At 38.9% G+C, this 16,823-nt stretch overlaps 1 protein-coding gene across 3 annotated transcripts in view; it reads left to right on the top strand.

Moving 5' to 3' along the window:
* Window positions 1-16,823, top strand: part of Capsl (calcyphosine like) — a 34,342-nt gene that overhangs the window by 16,577 nt on the left and 942 nt on the right. The window contains exons 2-6 of one of the 3 annotated variants that reach the window (XM_042261441.2): window positions 618-754; window positions 5,707-5,884; window positions 6,430-6,639; window positions 9,549-13,692; window positions 15,773-15,932. In XM_042261441.2, coding sequence (XP_042117375.1) covers window positions 618-754; window positions 5,707-5,884; window positions 6,430-6,639; window positions 9,549-9,650 — 627 coding nt within the window. In that variant the 3' untranslated portion in view covers window positions 9,651-13,692; window positions 15,773-15,932. Of the gene's footprint in view, window positions 1-617; window positions 755-5,706; window positions 5,885-6,429; window positions 6,640-9,548; window positions 16,125-16,823 lie in introns of those variants that run through there. The other 2 variants (XM_076551779.1, XM_042261442.2) reach the window with 2 other exon arrangements.

Raw genomic sequence — 16,823 nt, 5'->3', positions numbered from 1 at the left:
CTGACTCTGCCCTTCTTCCCAGTGTCCTTAGACTGGTTCTCCTACCTAAACTTATCCTGTCCAGCTATTGGTCAGTCAGCTCCCTTATTAAATCAATCTCAGCGATATACATTCACACAAATATATATCACACAATTGGTTCAAACAATGAGTACTGAGAAATACACACACACACACATATACTATTAACTCCTACTAATGGTCCATGCCACATGGCTTCTCTCACTTCCATATATACATACATTCTGATTTGTTCAAACTTAGCAACCTTAGCAGCTTTCTTCTGTACCTTTTCCTGGCCCCTTTCCTTTCACTATTAAGGACTTGTTTGTATGGAGGGAGAAGGGCTTCAGAAATATCAAAGCATGTTGGGAAATGACCTTACTTACTTAGTGTCCAGAGTGAAGAGAGCGTGTGTTTTTGAAACTAGGTAAGTAAATTTTAAACATGCCAGGCACAAAATTGGCATAGTTAAAAACTGTAAATTCTAGGAATTTTGAGAATATTTCCTGGAGGCTGGACGAAAGAGAGATGTAAGTTTCCTTCTGTTGACTGCCCAGCCGGAGCTGTGCAGTGGGGTCTGGATTCCATTAACATGCTGTGGATCCTCCTTTCAGATGGCAGGGACAGCACGCCATGACCGTGAGATGGCAATCCAATCCAAGAAGAAGCTCTCCACAGCTACTGATCCTATTGAAAGACTGAGGTTACAGTGCCTGGCCAGGGGCTCTGCAGGCATCAAAGGACTTGGCAGGTAGGACGTGTCTTAGTTACTTTCCTATTGCAGTGACAAAACACTATGACTAAGGCAACTCATAAAAGAAAACATTTAATTTGGGGCTTATGGCTCCAGACAGTGAGAGTCCATGACCATCATGGCAGCAGGCAAACAGACATGGCATTAGAGTAGTAGCTAAGAGCTTACATCCTGATCCACAAACAGGAAGCAGCGAGGTATAACTGGGAATGGTGTGAGTTTTTGAAACCTCAAAGCATAGAGACACGTCTTCTCCGTTTTCTCCAATAAGGCCACAACTCTTAATCTTTCCCAGTTCCACCAACTGGGAGCTCAAAATTCAGGCATATGAGCCTATAGGAGTAATTCTCCTTCAAACTACCACAGTTGGGGATACAGTGAAAGGAAGTAGAAAGATCAGAATTGTCTAGGAGAGCGTTACACTGACTTTATGATATTGGGCAAGTCATTTTCTGTCAGGGACTCAGTTTCTTATCCAAAAATTCATTATGTGGGAGAGCTGATCTCTGAGTCCTCATGACAATGTTTTGTTCTTAGCCCCAAATTCAGCAAAGCATGTGTTGGTTCCAAGGAAGGGGAGCTCCTGGGGCAATTGAGGTAAAGGAAAACATGCCTAGGAGTACAGACACTTGGAAAGACAAGGAGAGAGGCTCTCCCCAAAACTTGGGTAGAAGAAGGAGGTAGGGCAATGATTTAAAAAAATTAGAAAATTAGGCATGGTGACATATGCCTGTTATCCCAGCACTTGGGAGATGGAGGCAAGAGGATCAGCAGTTCAAAATCATTTCTGGCTACATAATGAGTAGAGGCCAGCAGCCTTGGCTATATGAAATCTTGTCTAAAAGAGAATTTGGATTTTGCTCCCAGCCAAGCTGTCACGTCTGGCTTGCCACTCTAACTGCCCATGTGATAACTCAGTGTTCATCCCCAGGAGTGTTCTATAGTTCAGGTGATTTTTCTTGTATTCCCTGATATTTGATAGTGCAAGTAGACCTGAGTACTGAAAATCCCAAGGAGACTGTGAGCCTCCTAAGAACTGATCTTGTGTATTTTCACAAATTATAATGAATGTCTACAGTAAGCCTGGCCTTGTACATATTTGGGTGGCCTCGTGTGTGGACAAACTTCTGCAGGTCCCATGGAAGACTGAGACTAAGAGAGTAAATGTCTTATAAATGTGCCTTTCAGTGGTATGAGAAGATGTTTGATAAACAAGTACAGGATGTCTGTGTAAGGAGAATCCGACCTCACACTCAGAGGCATCACAAACTCTCAGACAGGTACTGGGCACCTAGGAAAGCTCCTCAAAGAACTCTCAAGAAACAAATACACAAGGCATCTCCATGCCTTCTTAAACTAAGCTTGGCTCTGTTACAGGTTCAGATGTAGATATACAGACCTTGCTATTCATGCTCTCACAAGCCACTTCCTTTCAGTAGTGTGTGGTTCCAACCTCTAAGTCCTCCATCTTGGGTTCACTTCCTTGTCTTCAGTGCAGACCTTTGAGGAACCCTGACTTGTGTTCTGCTAATGATCATGCAATTGGATGCTTCCTGCTACCCACGCCATTTCCACCTGTTGTGACCACTCCACCTCCATCTAAACTAGCCCTTCCACTGTGAGCTGCTATCATCTCACCCTGGGTTTCCTGTTTAACTGCCTTCTGTCTCCCTTGTTGTTGGCCTTGGTCTCCCTTCATCTGTCCTCAATTTATGTAGAGGGAAGCCCTTTCTCTACCCTTGCCTTAGGATCTATTGAAAGGCAGGCACCCCACGTTCTTCTAAGTCCAGACCCCAGGAGATATATCCCACAAACACAAACATTCTCACCAATCTTGCTTTTGAAAAACCACTCTTTAGTGAGTATCTGCCATTTACCAAGCTGCAGAGCACTCATTCTGTGAAACATAATGCTTGTGGAACCATCTTTCCATCCTGTCTTAAGTATTTATTCAGAAGTTCTATATCAAGATGATTCTCTTATCGTTTGGGCACCTTTCCTGTTTGACACTGAAGTCTGGAGAATTTCAATAGTATATATTCTTCCTTAAACACTTCCTACTAGCCAAGAAATATAGATAGCTCCTATTTCCATGGCTGATATCATGAATTCACCATTTGTCTTATGCACAGCTGAGAGAGCTCATCTTTACTCTGTCCCCTTGTATACATTGGACAAAAAAAATCATCTCTTGAGCTCTGATTTATATCTTATATCAGAAAAGACACTCTAAGTTTATAACTAATTATCAACTAGTGAAAATCTTGGGTAGTTGCTTTACTACCCAAAGGCAAGATGAACTAGTTCTTTCTGTAAATGGAGCTACCAACACTCATCATTTCTTGAGTTGGAAAATTGAGAATTATCTTCATAAGTTCACCACACTGATAGTTTGATTTCTACAGCATTTTGAGGTCTCCTCTCACATTGACATTTCAGATGCTTATGTGCAGACTCTCAACCTCTTCCCCGCAACATTATCACTGCTTCATTCACTGCCAAGTTTCTGTATTTTAATTCCTTCAACCAGCTCTTTCTAAGGGTCTCTAAAATTTTATCTTGTTGATATTCTGCTCATGAAATCTATGCAGTTACTTTTTAACATATAACAAGGTTTAAGCCCTTTAGAACTTATGGAGATTAAAATTCTTCATATTCTTCCATGGACCCACTTGTCCATATTTATTATATCTCCTTTAACCTTTGGTAGCTATCTTCTTGCTTCCGCAGATGGACAAGGAGTGTTGTACAAACTACTGTTGATCTGAAATGCTTCTCCTTGCCAGAACTCAGAATAGAGGATTGTCCCCCTTCTTCCTGTCCTTCTATCTCTGAATAAATTCCTAAGGGTAGAGTCAGTGTCTCATTCACCTATATATTTCATATTACAGTGTTTAATCCAATGTTTGGCAGTTTATAAAATGTCCAGCTGATGTTGAAGTTTGTTGAACAATCCAGGATGTATCAGCAATATATTATTTATTTCAAATTTATCTCTTAAAAAAGAAATTATCAGGGGCTGGAGAGATGGCTCAGAGGTTAAGAGTACCAACTGCTCTTCCAGAGGTCCTGAGTTCAATTCCCAGCACCCACATGGTGGCTCACAACCATCTGTAATGAGATCTTACATCAACATCTGTAATGCCCTCTTCTGTATACATAATAAATAAAGAAATCTTTAAAAAAATATCAGCCTATTTGTTGTAGCAGGAGAGTTTATTCACTAACTCATCTAGCTGATGAATATTAATGGATTGTTTCCTACACAGTAAATTTATAAAAATAAAAAACATAGAGATGGACTATGCTACCATATAGCCCATATTCAAGTCTACAAGTTGTACTTATTTACTTATTCAATGTCCAAAATACTCTTTCTAGTTTTTCAAATAAAATATGAGATATAAATGAACAAGTGTCTGGCATTTTATTTACCTTTCTGTTTTTCATTGCCATTCAGTGCAAAAGGTTTCACTATGTTATTTTACACATCTGTATCTCCATTCTTATTTATTCTCTCCCTCCTGTCCTCTTGTGTTTCTTTACTCCTTCTTGCTGGTCCACTTCCTCCCTACAGTCCAGCATCTGCTTTTAAGTCATTTCCATCTGAATCTCTCATAGTTACACAGAACTGGCAAAGAGAAAATTGTAGGTCGCAACTTAGAAATTGCACATTATTTTAGCATTAGTTAGAAATGAAGGGTCAACAGTGCAGACTTTTATGAAAAAGTGAGACCCAGTTATACTCAAGTTTACCTAGCTGTTGTTGCTGCAGAACTAGAAGTCAAGCTCATCTTTTTGAAATCCTAAATGATAATTCTGTCTGTTAGGATTCTAGCAAAAATATAATTCTTAGGGCTTTAGTATGGGAAGTGGTGTATGCTGTAGAAGAGAAAGAGTGGAAAAAAGTAAGATCATAACAGCACGGTATGATATTTACAGAAAGACCTTAAACATCACAAAATCAATGAAAAGACATACCATTTCTTTCATAAAAGTTGTAGATACTGTGTATTTGGAATGATTACATTCCTTGGCTATAACAGACGTGTTTCTAAGCAGAGGTTTCCTGTAGACAAAGCAGCATTTATATAGTTTATGTGGTCAATGTGCATATGGTGTAGAACTAGAAGCTTTATTTATGCTTGATATTAGTTTCTAGAGATTTTTACCAAGGTTCATATGATTAATAAAAAAAAAAAAACTATGCTTCAATTGCTTGTTTATATTTTTTTGGCATTTGTTGAAGTGAAAGATGAGGAAACTACAGATTTATTAGCAAACATGTATTCCAGAAAGGGTGACCTCTATTAATAGCTCTTCATTATTATAACGAGATACCAGGGATAATGAACTTATGAGGAGAAAAAGTCCATTTGGCTCACAGTCTCAGAAGCTTCAGTCTATGATCAATGAACTTCCTCGTTTTGGACCTGTGGCGGGGCAGAGCCTCAGCACGGGGTGCAAGCAGTAGGGGTAAAGCTGCCTGTTCTTGGTGGCTGGGAGGCAAAAAAGAAGCAAGCAGGCAGGGGCCAGGCAGTATCCTTTGCAAGGGTATGACTCCAGTTACCTGACTTCCTTCCAGTAGACACCTCAGCAGGCACTACCAACCTCTATCAGCACCAGTGTACCTGACAGCCAAGCCTTCACACTTAGATGTTCAGGAGGCAGAAAAGATAACTAATGTTCATGTCATGTAGTTAGAGTCAAACAATGCAATTGTCACCTTCTCTGTGTGTATGTGTGTCCATGCACAACGTGTGTCCAAAGGCTTGCTTGCCTGTAGGAAATGTTGAGAGCCTCTGAGCTCGATAGTGAGTCTGCAGGGAAAAAAATCTCAAACTCGTGTATTTTATTTGAAAGCAAATGGAAGCGGTTCACTTTTTGCATCTTCACACTTACACGTTGTTCTTTGTGGTTTTTTTTTTTCTTCATGTTGTTATCTTCAGAGTGTTTCGGATTATGGATGACAACAACAACCGAACCCTTGATTTCAAAGAGTTTTTGAAAGGGTTAAATGATTATGCTGTGGTCATGGAGAAAGAAGAGGCAGAAGAACTTTTCCGGAGATTTGACAGAGATGGAAATGGGACGATAGACTTCAATGAGTTCCTTCTCACATTAAGAGTAAGTATGTTCTTTATGTAGACCAAGAGGACCTCAAACTCACAGAGATCCGCCTGCCTCTGCTTGCTTACTTTGATTTGTTTCCTTACGTGGGGGAGGTGTTGCAGGGATGAGGGGAGGATATGGGGAGACCAGAAGGTGAACAGAATTGGGGTGCATGATGTGAAACTTCCAAAGAGTCTATAAATAAGTTAATTTTTTTTTTTTTTAAAAAAGAGTAAGTATGCTTCCCAACCCTTGCTCCATGAATCAGTGTTTTCTGTGGAGGAGTTTGACTTTCACATGGTTTGGGTTGGCTACTTCAAGGTTTTGTTTTCAAAACTTGCTAGTACATTTCAGAAGGGTGTGGGCAGAATATTGAACCAGCTGAGGGACTTTCTGAAGTATCTTATTTAGTGGCACATAAGCAATTTCACATCACTGATGGGAATATTGAATCACATCTGCTATAGAAGAGGCTCATTTGCATGTGTATTCATCCGTGTGTGTGTGTGTGTGTGTGTGTGTATGTGTGTGTGTTTATTTTTATTTTTTAATTTCTCTAGCCCCCAATGTCCAGAGCCAGAAAAGAGGTAATTATGAAAGCTTTTAGGAAGTTAGACAAAACTGGAGATGGCGTCATAACCATTGAAGACCTTCGCGAAGTTTATAATGCTAAACACCATCCGAAATACCAAAACGGGGAATGGACAGAGGAGCAAGTGTTCCGGAAATTTCTGGACAACTTTGATTCACCGTATGACAAAGATGGGCTGGTAAGTGAAAAAGATGAATCCAGATGGAATTTATCTACCCCCACTGAAATTGTAAAGGAGGAATAGGTTCAAAGCCTTAAAAATCCTCAAATGTTGACACCATAACTATTACAAATAGAAGGAAACATTCCTTTGGGGCCATCTGAACTGTTAATTAAAAGTGGAAAAATATATCTTTCAAACATGTACTGAGACAGACATATCTTTCTTGGTTGGGGATCCACGAGCTGCTAATTGCTCATCATGGAAAATGTGTTGCTTTGAACATCAGCTCATCTCAATGTTACTAGACTCCCCATGTTCAGCTAGCTGTATTCTCATGAATTAGATTGCAATAAAAAGTGTGCTTCATTTTAAACAGGACCAAAATGCTTTGGAACAGACATGCAAGGCTTTTCAGGATGTTTGGTTCCTTTTACCCTCGTCCTTAGGGGTATCATTTGCCATCACACTCTGCCGTGTGACAAAGCAGCTGTTGGTAAAGGGAATCCCAGAGAGCAGAATTTACCCTGACTCATGCTTTAGTCAAATTTGAGATTAGCTAGCACACTTAAATTACAGTGAACTTCAAGGCAAAAACAACCACTCATTTTCATTTTAGTTGCCTTCAACTACATAAAATGTTGTATATTGGAAGAGATGGGCTAAGAGCCCTGTGCTACCTGTTTAAACACTATGAGGCAGTTTTTGTCTTAGAGGACCTGAGAGTTATTGTGATGGGGGAGGGGAGGCCCTCAGCCTCAGTAGCAGCAGCACCTCTTAACCTTTGGGTCATACTGGAAAAGATAAGTGGGACAGTGACTAGGAAAGGGCGGTGCTTATGGGAAGAAGAAACATGCCTCCTCCCTCTAAAGGGAATTTCCCCTCCCTTTCCCATAAAACCTGGTGGCTTGTCTTATTATCAAGGGGCAGGAGGTAGGAAGGGGAAGTTTCTTTCCTCTTGACATTTCACAGTCAGAGATGGAGAAGTAGTTGAAGTAGTGTCTTGTAGGATGAGGAATTGTGACAACAGATACAAAAGAGTTGCAGCTTCTGTTGGGCAGTCAAATGTCTAGGCCAGAAATAACAGAACTGTATGTTTCCTCTAGTCCTGCTGCCTTTGATCTACCAAGATGTCAGAGAAAAATAGCCAACTGCCATTTCCCCTAATAGCTCAACTCTACATGAGTCCCTGTTGTTTCTGGCTCTGTCTGCAGGTGGTTCCTCCTTGTCACCAGGGAAATGTCAGCTGCCTTTGACTCTAAGTCCAAGTAACCATTTGTGACTCAACTGATTTAACGTCCCCATTTCAGCTCCTTCTGACATTTATCTCTATCAGCCACGTTGATCTCTCAAACTCTCAAAAGGTTATTGAGGGTTTTTTTTTTTTTGTAATTACAGTATTTGATGTTACTTGAATACCATAGACCTTGTAATAATGTTGAATATTAGCTGTTCATTATCATTGGGTGTGTGTCTTAAAAACTCAGATTACTGGCTATACTGAGGAACCACGAAGTTTGACATTTGGGGAGATGTAACCCCAAGTCTTTGTATACTTAGTGTATAATCTATTGGTGCTTGCACAATCCATATTTGAGATACTTAGATCTAGGATACTTAAAAAGCCTTATTTTTATTACTAAACAAAATATATATGCAGCCTTATTTAGTATGACAATGAATATGAACAATGTTTATTGAACACTTATCAACTGGCTATTGTGCTAAGGGCTTTACAAATATCTTATTTAATAGACATAATAAATGTGTTCATAAAAGTGGCTCAACCTTTTCTGGGTTCTGGGAATTAAACCCAGGTGCTCTTAAAGAATAGCCAGTGGTCGTAATGCTGAGCCATCTCCCCATCTTAATAACATCTTAAAAACATAAGGAATTGTAGATACAAACAAATCTATGGCAAACTCTTTCATAAAGACAATAGTTCCTATGTGTATGCTATTTATTTGTGTTTACAGATGGGTGACCACAGATCTACTATTCACTGAGTTCAGTGTCATTTTTTCCTGGTACCTTTCACTGGTTTAGAGGGAGGAGGTTTGGGAATCAGTATAGCTAGACATTGTAAGTCACATAAATATTTTTGGTTAACTTACAGCTTTTTTAAAAAAAAATTGTTCAAGGAGCCCCTATAGTAAATAAAAGAGATATTAATGGTCCCAAAGACTGGTGAGACATATTAAGCTGTTACAGACTAGAAACGATTCTCCAGTTATTTATGAGTTTCCTTTCTTGTGATGCTTTTAGTCTTTTGACTTAGAGGTTGGCCAACTCCTATTAACTCATAAGACTTCCTTTCTTTTTCCTAAAAAGAGAGTCATCTCATCCATGGCATGGATAGACACCTCTGCTGATATTCCAAAGACAGTCATATGCACAGAGTGGAGAGCCTGGGGATGGGGGTGGGAAGAGAGGAACAGCTGGTAATGTTTTTGCTTACTCTCAGCCTTGAATGAGCAATTCATACCTGTAAAATGCATGCAAATCACATCACACATTTTACTAGAAATTGCTTTCTTTACCCATAGGAAAAAGCATTTCTTGAAAAGTGAGACACTGTTTATCCTGACATTGGACATGGCTTGCTTCTGACATGCGCCAGAAGGACAGTATTAACTGCAGCTAAAGAACACCTACAGCTACCAGTTCTTAAAGAAAAGATGACAACCCATGCCTCACTGTCCACTTAGGGTGGCTTGGATGTTATCAAGGCTTATTTCTGTCCTGAGCCCCATTCACCACTGACCTTAACTTGGTTTGGTCTTTACTTTTGTTTTAGGTCTGTTCCTCAGCTGTAATCATACACAGCAATCCTTGGTGGTAATGCCCCTTTTCTTTACAGGAATGGAAGAGAGGTCTCCACTAATAAAAGAAGCAAAGTGTCCTTTCTCTTTCTAACTTCACTACAGGTGACCCCTGAGGAGTTCATGAACTACTATGCAGGCGTGAGTGCGTCCATTGACACTGATGTGTACTTCATCATCATGATGACAACTGCCTGGAAGCTCTAAATGCCTGACCCATGGAGACAGCCACGTAACTCCAAATGATCAAACCTCAACCCCCAAACTCAGAATGATATTTTATTACATGTTCATTGCACAGCTTCTTCTTTGCCAACACAGTATATTTTCTAGGGCTGACATAAGAGCAGAAATAAAGTCACTAAGTAATTAACTGTGGACTTGACTCCTCTGACACTGTTTCCTTATCTCTAAAATAAGAATTACTAAAGTTACAACTCTAAATTTTCTAACACCGTGGCTGTGTCATGCAGGTATTCAATCAACTTGGAATGTCGCTCTTGGTCATCAGTGAAATTTTGAATATTGTAACTATGACCTTGTTTGTCCAGAAAGCCAATATATTTTTACCTTTAAGCTACGTGTGAGAATCCCTCTATTTGTATAGTGGTAAAATCTTAGGGGATTTAGTCTCGATTTTGGGACCAGAAAGATTATACTAGACTCATAATTTCTGCAAGTGAATCTGGAGTTTCACTCCTCAGATCTATGGAAGCCTCCTTTTGGCAAACAGAGTGAACATGAAGATTGGATTGTTGGTTTCTATTGGTTTTAAAAATACTGATGTAAGAGTGGAGGCCATTTTGTTGAATGGTAGACCTATGCTCTAGTCCTCCCTGTGGCTGGACTTGTGAGCTTATGCTGGACCCTACCATTTTATGTGGAGCAGCTTCACTGGGGTAACTAGCAAACTTTCTTTTGGTACAGTGTTTATCTAACTCTTCCCTATTGTCAGCCAACCATGAAGACAATTCTGTTTACCCAAAGAGGATGGGCGTGACCCAGACTAAAATCATAGAACATTCCAAAACAGATTCTTCATGATACTTGATGCTTTATGATTCAAATCCTCCTTCCAGCACTCATCACTGCTTGTATATTATTGACATGAGAGAATCAACCCATGAGGGACAAATAGATATAAAGGAAGCCTCAGAAAATGAGCTGAAGCTGCAGCTCCTGCTCTTCATGATCTGTGCTTGGGGGCCACAGAAAACATAGTGAGTAAATTCTGGTTGAAGTGCTGAGATGAATTCCTAGCGGCTTTTGTTGCTCAGAAGTCTTTTCTACAAAGCCCATCTCTGGCTGTCTCTGTGCATTGGTTTAGGGACATGAATTTAGTTGATGGTGTCTTCAAGATCTTCTGGATTTAGGTGGTTCAATAGAGTCTGAAGATACTTCGTAATTTTAAATTTTACTCCCATTATTTACCTTTTATCTTACACACTTCTTTAAGTTGAGATCAGGATAGATATTAATTTAAGACCTGTTAAAATAGGTGTTACAGGATGAGAATTATATCAGTTCTTTCATCAGTGCATCTTGCTTTGTTTCTGTTGGGGAAGCTCAATTTATTTATCTTAATGGCTAGCTGGAGAAGAGGCTTTTTATCTTGAGATTGGGCGTGTCTTCATATCATAGAAAGTCAGCTTTCTCCCCATTAATTATACAAGCCATGCTTTCCATGGATTTACTAACTAGTCTTCTGTAGAGGACGGCAGGGCAACCGATACCAAATGTAATGAGAAAATATTTAGAAATCACATAGAAAGCACAAATATGTAGGAAAGTATCATTTTTAAGCATGTGCCCTGCAAAGTGTAGTTAAGGAGAAGTCTGCTATTTCCTAAGCATGGTGGGTTTCCAGCTTACTGCTCTAGATAGATTTGTGTCGTTGATTCTGGGTATGACTCATGTCTTGCTTAACGCAGGCTACAGAATGAGCATGTGATTCTGAGCAGAGCCTGGGTTGCAGCTATCAGCTCTGTCTCTTTCAGTGATATTTTGCTTCCTGTCTAATGAGGGTACAGGGTACAATGATCTGATTTCAGATAACTGTTGTGAGAGATTTGTACACCATGTGAAGGTGTATTGCAGTGGTTGGTGTAATAAAAAGCTGAAGGGTTAAGAGCTAGGCGAGAGGAGTATGCAGGTTTCCAGGGAGAGAAAGGAAGAAGAGGAGGGATCTAGGTGCACAGGAGATGCCAGGAGACCTGGACCTGGAGAGGAAACAGGAGGTACAAGACGGAGGAGAGGTAATACCACGTGACAGAATGTATATTAATATAAATGGGTTACTTTAAGTTTATAAGAGCTAGTTAGGAATAAGCCTAAACTGTAGGCTGTGCTTTCATAATAAATAAGTTTCCAAGTCATAATTTGGGAGCTGCCTGGCAAGACAGAAAAACACTCATTACAGATAACCCTTGTCTCACAGTGCAAATTCAATTGCCTCACTTTCAGACCTTTAGGTGCTGGATTCAGGAGCAAGATTCCACCAAGGTCTTCTTACCTTAGAGAAACAAGACCTCTTAAGAACCTAATGTCTAAGGAACACTGTAGTCTTATTTTTTTTTATCTAATTTATGACTTCAGAATCTAATTTTTAAGGAACACTATACTCTTATTTCTGATCTCATCTATGATTTCTTACACATACAGTCAAAGGTGACTTATTAATTTACTCTTTCTAGTAGTTACAGAAGGAAGAGAAAAGAACCATTTTAAAATATTTTCTAACAACTTACTGAACACTTTTCCAATTTATTTAATGTCTAGATTTTAAGCACAGTTCCATTTGCAATATGAAAAGTAACCACTTTGTTCTGAATGCAAGACACAAGAAAAGCTGTCAAAGCATTTCTAGGAAGCACTTTCCTACTGGACTTGGACCCCATTCAGGAAAGAAGAAACGGTAGAATTAGCATATTTTTATGATATAAAACTAATGCACGTAAGCATTTCCAAATTAGAATCTTCAGACCAAGCCAACCTTACTGATACTGAGTTTGCACTGTCTCTTTCATGACATAACCCTGTGTAAGAGCAGGAAGAGACTTAGCTACCATGTACTTGGATTCCATTCTCAGTGCAAATGAAAAACAAGATGTGCTGAGTTATGTACAGACTGGATTAGAATTTCTGTCAGTCTGAAGGACTAGTTTTTCACTGATGTCTTGCCCTTGGCGGGATCTTTCAACCCCTGGATAGCAGTTTATTTGCTCTGTGTTATTTATATGCACTAACACAGTTATATTTCAAACTTTAACATCAGCATTGAAGTCAGGAGTGTGTGCTCTCCACAGAGCCTGCCAACTGACTCAGCATGTAGTGACTTGTAGGTAAAAATATCTTATTGATAATTATTTATTGAGCTCCAACCACGGAGTGTGGATGGAACAGTGAATTACGTGCAACCAGTGGCTTTTAAACAAAACTAACACCCAATAGTTGTTAATAGACTAGAGGGGGTAGAAAGAGAATAATACAACCCCAGCACTGAAATTCCCCTCTCCATCCCTCATCCAGCCTTGCAAGCTAGACAGCAGGAACCCATCATATGGCATGGTGTAAGGGAATTATAACTCCTGAAAGTCTATCAAGACAATGCAAGCATAGTTCCCTCCTATTCTTGGAGGCAGATAGTAACCCTATCCCTTCAGTTGTCTTGGCCAATATAGATTGCCTCATTGGACCACGAGAGTACAAGCAGGAAGTGAACCCACCATCATGATTCTACCTACAGTTAATCTGTTATGCTGATAGTTAATCAAGGAAAGAGATTAAATTGTCCAATATATTATTAGCTGGTGTATGGGTACTTTTCTACTTCTGTTTGATAAAACTGTATTAACATTTTGTGACTCATATATGCTCTAGATTTATGCAAATCTCTTTTGAGTACAGAATACAAAATACACAGCTTCCAACTTTCCAAGTTGGCCAACAAGCTTGCTTTCCTGGAAATTATTATTATTATTTTAATTTTAAAAAAATCTGTTGAATGAAGCAGAGAAAAGTTCAGTCATAGAAATGCTCATGACTCAAAGGGAAAAATCAAGATGTTGAGGGGCTTTTAAATGAAGACTTCCTGAATACAGCAACAAGGTTTTAAATCTTAGAAATGCTGTGACTCAAAGTAAAAACAAATACTCTAAGGGTCTGACATATAATTGATCTGTTTGACAGACAATTTTCTTGGCATTGGTTTGACTCCTCCAAGTTACATCTATGAAAGCTGTGTACTCAGGTGAGAGCTGGCTAAATTCTTTGGTTCTAACAGAATACCTCACCAAATTAAGGCTTCAAATGGCTTCTTCTAAAACAGGTGACGGGTAGAATCTGTTGAAAGATATATAAGCAAATGATTGACAGGGCTTCTGAGAACGTGGCTGTGAGAAGCATTCTTTCTGGCAGTCTGGGTTGATGCGGTGAGAGACTGTGGTAAAACAGTCCTTCCTCTCTGAGAATAGCACAGCCTTCTTGTTTAATTCTCACACCTGGTTCGCCAAAGCCAGTTTTTCCTTCCCCTCAGAACAAATGTAGTGGAAGTAAAATACAGTGAGAATATAAGCCAGCCAACAGTAGCTGAGTGTCTGATATGGATTTCACATCTAGCAGTATGGTAAAGTGCACCACAGGAAGACCCCCTCAAAATGTCCTGATTTTTTTTTTTTTTGCCACGTATGTTGAATTCTTCTCCTAATTCTTCATAATAGAATTCACTGACCTTATAACATGGCATTCAGACACTAGTATTGATCTGGGAGCATCTTACCCTAGAGCTTAGGAGGTTTCAGGGGCTGGTATCTTGGAAACGCTCAGGCTGTGTGCAGAACTCATGATAATCAGCAGTCTGAGAGAGACTCAGAACAGAATGGGGACTGAAGATTGAGAGAAAATGATGGATGGCAGAGTCGCTTGCTCCTGCCAGGGCTCTCTTGGATCTTAATGCTTCTTCACTGATGGGATAAAGTACTTCAGAAATGTGGAGTATTATCCAGTGGCAGGACATTCCCTTCGTTTCCAAGGGAACAGAGAAATAAAGTACCATTCCACAAGTTTCATACTTATTCATGTCTCAAATGTCATTTAGCAATATCATTCAAAATCCATTTACTTAAGAACATCATTGAAGCTGCAAAGTGCATGTGGTAAATCACTGAGAATTTCAGCTCTACTAATTGAAGTCATTTAGAAAGTGTTTGAGTAGAAATTTAGTTTTATTTCATCTAAACTTAAAACAAAAACAAAGCTAAGTAAACATTAGTAATGTAACAATGCTTACAAGGGCTGTGTCTGACTATATCCACATGTTTATGGGTATCTATTTGCATATAATTATAATCAGTATATTAGTCATGAAAAGGTCCCACATAGCTTGTAAAGCTTTCTGAGGCCATTAATAAGTTATTTTATCATAAGACTGTAACTCAAGTTATTTTCTATACAGTGAGATGTTCCTATATGTAAACCTTATCTCGACAGCATTTAAGTAGAAATGGAATAAACATGAGTTTCAAAACAGCATTATGCTTGGTAAATAAGAATTTTGATGCTATTTATACTGCAAATGCTAAATATTTTATTTAAAATAGTGTGTGCTTCTAGTGGTAAGCTCCATGCATATGAGGATATCAACTTGTCACAATGGAAACAACTGGGAAATCATCTGTTTTAACCAGAAATTGAGATTTCTGTGAGCTACCAGTTTAGGCATAACTTAATTTATATAAAAAATTTTTTATCATTTGGGCACATTCTCAGTAATTTGCCTTTAACAAGTTCTGATTTATTTTTTTTTAATTAAACATTGGAAACAGCACTGTTTCAGTAAAAGAGAAGTCTAACTGTTTCAGTAAAGTTTCAAACTATTTTCAAAGTATGTTTTCTCACATTGGCTAACATGTTGCTTATCCAGGCTCCTGGGTTGTGCTTCTGTTTTTTGATAAAAATGTAACTTTATTGTAATGAACTATGTGGAAGTTAACTGAAATGTATAGAGTCTGGGATAGGGCAAGTGTTTAATTTTGTGGCAACTTTGTTCTAGCTGTGTGTGTGTGATGTTTGTATTGATGATCTCATTACAGTAAAAGTGTGCCTTTGTATTATTTATAACATTATAAATATTATTGGTTTATAAATCATTTACAAACATTGTTGGTATGATGTTTCTGTTCCAGGTGACAGCATTTTATTTTGAAAGTAATGAGTCTTTTTAAGATGCATGATGTAATTACTCATCAAATTACTATTTTGATAGCCAAGAATGAGATATTGAGATGTGATATACCATTTGCTATTACTCTTCTTTTCTCCTCTTCCCACAGGGTCAGACTATGCCCACTCAACAGGCTCACCAACTTCTCAGCATTTCCAGCCTTGAGTTGTGCTTCTAGGACCAACAGGGATAGAATAACTCTATTACTAGTACAAGGAATGAGGGTGGCCAGGAGGAAGGAAGGGAGAGAAGGAGGGAAGGAGGGAAGGAAGGAGGGAGAGGGGGAGGGGGAGGGAGAGAAGCCGGGATCTGATTCCTTTTCTTTGTTCTCAGTGTCATTGCCCAGCATAGAAAACTTATGTTGATGAAATTAAGAAAAATGCACTTATTGGCAAGCCTGATGAGCTATTTCCAGTACCTTCTATATGGCTATTGTCTCACACCTGGCTATTGCTTATTGGGTAATATGCATCTTTTCCAGAGTGTTCCCCTCAAGGATCCTGTAAGGTGCTCCTTCCTCTAGGTCTATCTCTACATGTGTGTGGCCCAGACTCTCTTTCTCCAAAGCAATTATCATCTACTTGTTTATGTTATAAAAATCTTCATCTTAAGGTATAATCCTCTTTTTTTTATCCATAGAGTTTTTATTCCAGGACTAACCACAGATAATAAAATTCTTAAATGCTCAGATCCTTTATATGAAACACCAATTTTGCTCAAAACTATATGCATCTTGTACATGTACAGTATAGACATAATTCAGTTCACTCTGAATTCTTCCAATAAAACCTGAGTAAATCAATAGATAGAGAACACATTAACAGAGGGTTGACTGTATTAGTAATGATTATGAATATGTAGTATATAGTTCAGAACAGGATTGTCTTGTAGGATTGGCTATAGTGACAGAGCTGTTCTCCATCAGCATTTTCCAGTACTCCAGTTGCTGGCCACATAGAGTTGGTGAGCAGGGAGCATGGTTAGTGTCCCCAAGGAATGGGATTTTTTCATTAAATTAGACATTTTAATTAGTATGAGCTTAAACATTGTGAACAATGGCTACCTTATTGGGTAGCATGGTAGAAATCCCCAGATCTTATTTTACTATAGTGATGACTTGGGGAAGGAGGTGTAGATGACTGAGATGAAGGTAAGTCTTT

Source organism: Peromyscus maniculatus, chromosome 15 (genome assembly GCF_049852395.1).
Source record: "Peromyscus maniculatus bairdii isolate BWxNUB_F1_BW_parent chromosome 15, HU_Pman_BW_mat_3.1, whole genome shotgun sequence".
In the NCBI taxonomy this organism is placed as follows: domain Eukaryota; kingdom Metazoa; phylum Chordata; class Mammalia; order Rodentia; family Cricetidae; genus Peromyscus; species Peromyscus maniculatus.
The sequence above is the reverse complement of the archived record's forward strand: the minus strand, read 5'-3'. Positions and strand labels throughout refer to the sequence as shown.